Here is an 8,352-nt window from a genome sequence, read left to right on the forward strand (position 1 = left end):
GTTAACTGTTCCTGTCTTCATGTTAACTGTTCCTGTCTCCATGTTAACTGTTCCTGTCTTCATGTTAACTGTTCCTGTCCCTCCATGTTAACTGTTCCTGTCCCTGCATGTTAACTGTTCCTGTCCCTCCATGTTAACTGTTTCTGTCTCCATGTTAACTGTTCCTGTCTTCATGTTAACTGGTCCCTCCATGTTAACTGGTCCTGTCCCTCCATGTTAACTGTTCCTGTCTTCATGTTAACTGGTCCTGTCCCTCCATGTTAACTGTTCCTGTCTCCATGTTAACTGTTCCTGTCTTCATGTTAAATGTTCCTGTCCCTCCATGTTAACTGTTCCTGTCTTCATGTTAACTGTTTCTGTCCCTCCATGTTAACTGGTCCTGTCTTCATGTTAACTGTTTCTGTCCCTCCATGTTAACTGGTCCTGTCCCTCCATGTTAACTGTTCCTGTCTTCATGTTAACTGTTCCTGTCTTCATGTTAACTGTTTCTGTCTTCATGTTAACTGGTCCTGTCCCTACATGTTAACTGGTCCTGTCCCTCCATGTTAACTGTTCCTGTCCCTCCATGTTAACTGTTCCTGTCTTCATGTTAACTGTTCCTGTCCCTCCATGTTAACTGTTCCTGTCCCTCCATGTTAACTGTTTCTGTCCCTCCATGTTAACTGGTCCTGTCCCTCCATGTTAACTGTTCCTGTCTTCATGTTAACTGTTCCTGTCGTCATGTTAACTGTTTCTCTCCCTCCATGTTAACTGGTCCTGTCCCTCCATGTTAACTGTTCCTGTCTTCATGTTAACTGTTCCTGTCTTCATGTTAAAAGTTCCTGTCCCTCAATGTTAACTGTTTCTGTCCCTCCATGTTAACTGTTTCTGTCCCTCCATGTTAACTGGTCCTGTCTCCATGTTAACTGTTCCTGTCTTCATGTTAACTGTTCCTGTCTTCATGTTAACTGTTCTTGTCTCCATGTTAACTGTTCCTGTCTTCATGTTAACTGTTCCTGTCCCTCCATGTTAACTGTTCCTGTCTTCATGTTAACTGGTCCTGTCCCTCCATGTTAACTGTTCCTGTCTTCATGTTAACTGTTCCTGTCTCCATGTTAACTGGTCCTGTCCCTCCATGTTAACTGTTCCTGTCTTCATGTGAACTGTTCCTGTCTTCATGTTAACTGTTCCTGTCCCTCCATGTTAACTGTTCCTGTCTTCATGTTAACTGTTTCTGTCCCTCAATGTTAACTGTTTCTGTCCCTCCATGTTAACTGTTCCTGTCCCTCCATGTTAAATGTTCCTGTCTTCATGTTAACTGTTCCTGTCTCCATGTTAACTGTTCCTGTCCCTCCATGTTAACTGTTCCTGTCCCTCCATGTTAACTGTTCCTGTCCCTCCATGTTAACTGTTCCTGTCTTCATGTTAACTGTTTCTGTCCCTCCATGTTAACTGGTCCTGTCCCTCCATGTTAACTGTTCCTGTCTTCATGGTAACTGTTCCTTTCTTCATGTTAACTGTTCCTGTCTTCATGTTAACTTGTCCTGTCCCTCCATGTTAACTGTTCCTGTCTTCATGTTAACTGTTCCTGTCTCCATGTTAACTGGTCCTGTCCCTCCATGTTAACTGTTCCTGTCTTCATGTGAACTGTTCCTGTCTTCATGTTAACTGTTTCTGTCCCTCAATGTTAACTGTTTCTGTCCCTCCATGTTAACTGTTCCTGTCCCTCCATGTTAACTGTTCCTGTCTTCATGTTAACTGTTTCTGTCCCTCCATGTTAACTGGTCCTGTCCCTCCATGTTAACTGTTCCTGTCTTCATGTTAACTGTTCCTGTCTCCATGTTAACTGGTCCTGTCCCTCCATGTTAACTGTTCCTGTCTTCATGTGAACTGTTCCTGTCTTCATGTTAACTGTTCCTGTCCCTCCATGTTAACTGTTCCTGTCTTCATGTTAACTGTTTCTGTCCCTCAATGTTAACTGTTTCTGTCCCTCCATGTTAACTGTTCCTGTCCCTCCATGTTAAATGTTCCTGTCTTCATGTTAACTGTTCCTGTCTCCATGTTAACTGTTCCTGTCCCTCCATGTTAACTGTTCCTGTCCCTCCATGTTAACTGTTCCTGTCCCTCCATGTTAACTGTTCCTGTCTTCATGTTAACTGTTTCTGTCCCTCCATGTTAACTGGTCCTGTCCCTCCATGTTAACTGTTCCTGTCTTCATGGTAACTGTTCTTTTCTTCATGTTAACTGTTCCTGTCTTCATGTTAACTTGTCCTGTCCCTCCATGTTAACTGGTCCTGTCTTCATGTTAACTGTTCCTGTCCCTCCATGTTAACTGGTCCTGTGTCTCCATGTTAACTGTTCCTGTCTTCATGTTAACTGTTCCTGTCCCTCCATATTAACTGTTCCTGTCCCTCCATGTTAACTGTTCCTGTCTTCATGTTAACTGTTCCTGTCCCTCCATGTTAACTGTTCCTGTCTTCATGTTAACTGTTCTTGTCTCCATGTTAACTGTTCCTGTCTTCATGTTAACTGGTCCTGTCCCTCCATGTTAACTGTTCCTGTCTTCATGTTAACTGTTCCTGTCTCCATGTTAACTGGTCCTGTCCCTCCATGTTAACTGTTCCTGTCTTCATGTGAACTGTTCCTGTCTTCATGTTAACTGTTTCTGTCCCTCAATGTTAACTGTTTCTGTCCCTCCATGTTAACTGTTTCTGTCCCTCCATGTTAACTGTTCCTGTCCCTCCATGTTAAATGTTCCTGTCTTCATGTTAACTGTTCCTGTCTCCATGTTAACTGTTCCTGTCCCTCCATGTTAACTGTTCCTGTCCCTCCATGTTAACTGTTCCTGTCTTCATGTTAACTGTTTCTGTCCCTCCATGTTAACTGGTCCTGTCCCTCCATGTTAACTGTTCCTGTCTTCATGGTAACTGTTCCTGTCTTCATGTTAACTGTTCCTGTCTTCATGTTAACTTGTCCTGTCCCTCCATGTTAACTGGTCCTGTCTTCATGTTAACTGTTCCTGTCCCTCCATGTTAACTGGTCCTGTGTCTCCATGTTAACTGTTCCTGTCTTCATGTTAACTGTTCCTGTCCCTCCATATTAACTGTTCCTGTCCCTCCATGTTAACTGTTCCTGTCTTCATGTTAACTGTTCCTGTCCCTCCATGTTAACTGTTCCTGTCTTCATGTTAACTGTTCCTGTCCCTCCATGTTAACTGTTCCTGTCCCTCCATGTTAACTGTTCCTGTCCCTCCATGTTAACTGTTCCTGTCCCTCCATGTTAACTGTTTCTGTCCCTCCATGTTAACTGTTCCTGTCTCCATGTTAACTGTTCCTGTCCCTCCATGTTAATTGGTCCTGTCCCTCCATGTTAACTGTTCCTGTCCCTCCATGATAACTGTTCCTGTCTTCATGTTAACTGGTCCTGTCCCTCCATGTTAACTGTTCCTGTCTCCATGTTAACTGGTCCTGTCCCTCCATGTTAACTGGTCCTGTCCCTCCATGTTAACTGGTCCTGTCCCTCCACGTTAACTGGGCCTGTCCCTCCATGTTAACTGTTCCTGTCTCCATGTTAACTGTTCCTGTCTCCATGTTAACTGTTTCTGTCCCTCCATATTAACTGTTCCTGTCCCTCCATGTTAACTGTTCCTGTCTTCATGTTAACTGTTCCTGTCCCTCCATGTTAACTGTTCCTGTCTTCATGTTAACTGTTCCTGTTCCTCCATGTTAACCGTTCCTGTCCCTCCATGTTAACTGTTCCTGTCTTCATGGTAACTGTTCCTGTCCCTCCATGTTAACTGTTCCTGTCTTCATGTTAACTGTTCCTGTCCCTCCATGTTAACCGTTCCTGTCCCTCCATGTTAACTGTTTCTGTCCCTTCATGTTAACTGTTTCTGTCTCCATGTTAACTGTTCCTGTCTTCATGTTAACTGTTCCTGTCCCTCCATGTTAACTGTTCCTGTCTTCATGTTAACTGTTCCTGTCCCTCCATGTTAACTGTTCCTGTCTTCATGTTAACTGTTCCTGTCTTCATGTTAACTGTTCCTGTCCCTCCATGTTAACTGTTCCTGTCCCTCCATGTTAACTGTTCCTGTCCCTCCATGTTAACTGTTCCTGTCCCTCCATGTTAACTGTTCCTGTCTTCATGTTAACTGTTCCTGTCCCTCCATGTTAACTGTTCCTGTCCCTCCATGTTAACTGTTCCTGTCCCTCCATGTTAACTGTTCCTGTCCCTCCATGTTAACTGTTCCTGTCTTCATGTTAACTGTTCCTGTCTTCATGTTAACTGTTCCTGTCTTCATGTTAACTGTTCCTGTCTTCATGTTAACTGTTCCTGTCCCTCCATGTTAACTGTTCCTGTCCCTCCATGTTAACTGTTCCTGTGTTCATGTTAACTGTTCCTGTCCCTCCATGTTAACTGTTCCTGTCCCTCCATGTTAACTGTTCCTGTCTTCATGTTAACTGTTCCTGTCCCTCCATGTTAACTGTTCCTGTCCCTCCATGTTAACTGTTCCTGTCCCTCCATGTTAACTGTTCCTGTCCTTCCATGTTAACCTTTCCTGTCCCTCCATGTTAACTGTTCCTGTCTTCATGTTAACTGTTCCTGTCCCTCAATGTTAACTGTTCCTGTCCCTCCATGTTAACTGGTCCTGTCCCTCCATGTTAACTGTTCCTGTCTTCATGTTAACTGTTCTTGTCCCTCCATGTTAACTGTTCCTTTTCCTTCATGTTACCTGTTCCTGTCTTCATGTTAACTGTTCCTGTCCCTCCATATTAACTGTTCCTGTCCCTCCATGTTAACAGGTTCCTGTCTTCATGTTAACTGTTCCTGTCCCTCCATGTTAACTGTTCCTGTCTTCATGTTAACTGTTCCTGTCCCTCCATGTTAACTGTTCCTGTCTTCATGTTAACTGGTCCTGTCCCTCCATGTTAACTGTTCCTGTACCCCCATGTTAACTGTTCCTGTCTTCATGTTAACTGTTCCTGTCCCTCCATGTTAACTGTTCCTGTCTTCATGTTAACTGTTCCTGTCCCTCAATGTTAACTGTTCCTGTCCCTCCATGTTAACTGGTCCTGTCCCTCCATGTTAACCGTTCCTTTCTTCATGTTAACTGTTCCTCTCCCTCCATGTTAACTGGTCCTGTCTCTCCATGTTAACTGTTCCTGTCCCTCCATGTTAACTGTTCCTGTCCCTTCATGTTAACTGTTCCTGTCCCTCCATGTTAACTGTTCCTGTCTTCATGTTAACAGTTTCTGTCCCTCCATGTTAACTGGTCCTGTCCCTCCATGTTAACTGGTCCTGTCCCTCCATGTTAACTGTTCCTGTCCCTCCATGTTAACTGTTCCTATCCCTCCATGTTAACTGTTCCTGTCCCTCCACGTTAACAGTTCCTGTACCTCCACGTTAACTGTTTCTGTCCCTCCATGTTAACTGTTTCTGTCCCTCCATGTTAACTGTTTCTGTCCCTCCATGTTAGAGGTCGACCGATTATGATTTTTCAGTGCCGATACCGGTACCGATTATTGGAAGCCCAAAAACCCCGATAGCGATTTTTTTTATTTTTATTTATTTGTAATAATGACAATTACAACAATACTGAATGAACACTTATTTTAACTTAATATAATACATCAATAAAATCAATTTAGCCTCAAATAAATAATGAAACATGTTCAATTTGGTTTAAATAATGCAAAAACAAAGTGTTGGAGAAGAAAGTAAAAGTGCATTATGTGCCATGTAAGAAAGCTAACGTTTAAGTTCCTTGCTCAGAACATGAGAACATATGAAAGCTGGTGGTTCCTTTTAACATGAGTCTTCAATATTCCCAGGTAAGAAGTTTTAGGTTGTAGTTATTATAGGAATTATAGGACTATTTCTCTCTATACTATTTGTATTTCATATACCTTTGACTATTGGATGTTCTTATAGGCACTTTAGTACTGCCAGTTTAACAGTATAGCTTCCGTCCCTCTCCTCGCTCCTACCTGGGCTCGAACCAGTAACACATCGACAACAGCCACCCTCGAAGCAGCGTTACCCATGTAGAGCAAGGGAAACAACTACTCCAAGTCTCAAAGCGAGTGACGTTTGAAATGCTATTAGCGCGCACCCGGCTAACTAGCTAGCCATTTCATTTCGGTTACACCAGCCTAATCTTGGGAGTTGATAGGCTTGAAGTCATAAACAGCGCAATGCATTGCGAAGGGCTGCTGGCAAATCCCCTAACCCATAACCCCTAACCTGTCCTCATGGAGACGTGGGAAATGTCCTCACATGTGAGGATTTTCCTTGTTGTACTATCCTTGTGGGGACTTTTGGAGATTTACAGTACCTGAGAGGATAGTCATACAAGCCCACAGACACACGCGCACACACACACACACACACGCGCGCGCGCACACAAGCCCACACACACACACACACACACACACACAGACACACACACACAGACACAGACACAGACACAGAGACACAAACTCATTGAAGTCCATGGAATGCGGAAGACAACATGAATGGGAGATACATTCCTGAATAAGGCCAATAACAGAACTTAACTGACAATAAGAGAACTTAACTGAACTGAAAGTTACCGCATCTAAGGAGAGCATATCTATGGCCATGTCAACAGATTTAATTTCTGAGATATTCCACGATGTTTATTATCACCTCTGTTAGCCTATCCACACACGTCTCAAAAGGACGCAGTTCAAATCCATGTTATATTATACATTTTGTTAAAGCCCACAAACGACCCTTCATTGGCACGACAAATAGATGGGGGGGGGGTTTCACTCTGGCAGTAGGGGGAAAGCCCTCCTTGTAATTAGACAATTTCCAAAATTACGCATTTGGCACCCTCTACATTCATTGATCTGGCGCATAACGGAGCGCCTTAACTGCTATCAAAAAACAATTTTCCAATCAATATAGTATATCAACCAAAAGAGTATGAAAACAATTTTTTTTTAAACACACCATGACTTACTGTTGTCAGGCGGTCCTTGGACCATGTTGAACTTGTATATCTCTTTGGCATAATATTCGGTCTCCGTGTTGTCTTGGCCACAACTTTGCTGCCGGTTTCTCCCCAACTCCTCAAGCAGCTCTCGGGTACTGTTATACAAGGCCTGGATCTGGTAGGGGACCTGACTGGGTCCCAGTGAGTGTGGCGGGCTCGTCGTCCGGAGCTTACTCAGTATCTGTCCCCGTATCGCCTCGACCCTTTTCCGCTTCACATGGTCTATATCTACGGTAGCGCATGTTGAGAAAGATAGACTCGTGGTGGCGCAGTTTAAGAGTAGGATAAACAGAAGAGTTTTACCCCGATGCATGTTTCTGTTTCTCTCTGATTGGTTTAGGAAGCACTTCGAATAATAACAGATTAATGACGGATTCACATGTGACTATTTCCCAAGGTTCCTGCGCGTAAAAATATGTTCAAAACTTTTCATAATCAATTTAATAACAGTCTCCTAACTAACTTTTCTCTTTACTTTTATTAGTCTCCCTCATACACATACGCCCTCTCCCGAGGAAACCCCTTTCTGTTGGTTTGTAATCCAGAGAAATCCAGGTGTATATTCGCCCATCAGACATCATTCGCCTTTCCAAAGGAATGAATTTCCCAGCGCGCACAAAACCTAAAATATACCCTACGCAGTAATGGTCTCCATCATCGTTATAGTAATTGAACGCATACAGGTACTTTACTTTTCTTTCTCATTCTTGTATTTAACTATTTTCTTTCAATTATGTCGCCCAACTCGCCCCACAAACTCTGCATTCTTCCTTTTTTATTTGTCTTTAACAACTTCGTGCTTGCCTCTGACCCGCACGCATCCTGACGCGACTGTGCCTTGCTGCAGTCACCTTGCAGAGCTATGAGCATTCAGCATGGGCTCACTTTTTTTATATACCGAATGCTGTGACGTCTTGATAGAGGAGGGACCGCAGGTTATCCAATGATTATTATATTATAGACGTCTATATATAGGCATTGGTTGAAGCTCAGTGTTAAAATTAATTCAAATCTCCCTATCATATTTAAGACAAAATTACATAGAAATCTGTCCTTTGATCTGATGAGTCCAAAGTTGAATTTTTGGTACCAACCTTGTCTTTGTGAGAGTAGGTGAACAGATGATCTCCGCATGTGTGGTTCCCACCGTGAAGCATGGAGGAGGAGGAGGTCTGATGGTGTGGGGGTGCTTTGCTGGTGACACTGTTGTGATTTATTTCGAATTCAAGGCACACTTAACCAGCATGGCTACCACAGCATTCTGCAGCAATACAGCATCCCATCTGGTTTGCGCTTAGTGGGACTATCATTTGTTTTTCAACAGGACAATGACCCAACACACCTCCAGACTG

General features: G+C 43.4%; 1 protein-coding gene across 1 annotated transcript in view; it reads right to left on the reverse strand.

Moving 5' to 3' along the window:
* Positions 1-7,850, reverse strand: part of LOC106571074 (transforming growth factor beta-3 proprotein) — a 111,264-nt gene extending 103,414 nt beyond the window's left edge. Inside the window, exon 1 of the mRNA XM_014143737.2 lies at positions 6,968-7,850. Within this exon, the coding sequence (XP_013999212.2) occupies positions 6,968-7,313 (346 nt within the window). The 5' untranslated portion in view covers positions 7,314-7,850. The remainder of the gene's footprint in view (positions 1-6,967) is intronic.
* Between the last annotated feature and the right edge of the window lie 502 nt (positions 7,851-8,352).

The sequence above is a fragment of the Salmo salar genome, chromosome ssa15, assembly GCF_905237065.1.
Source record: "Salmo salar chromosome ssa15, Ssal_v3.1, whole genome shotgun sequence".
Lineage (NCBI taxonomy): Eukaryota > Metazoa > Chordata > Actinopteri > Salmoniformes > Salmonidae > Salmo > Salmo salar.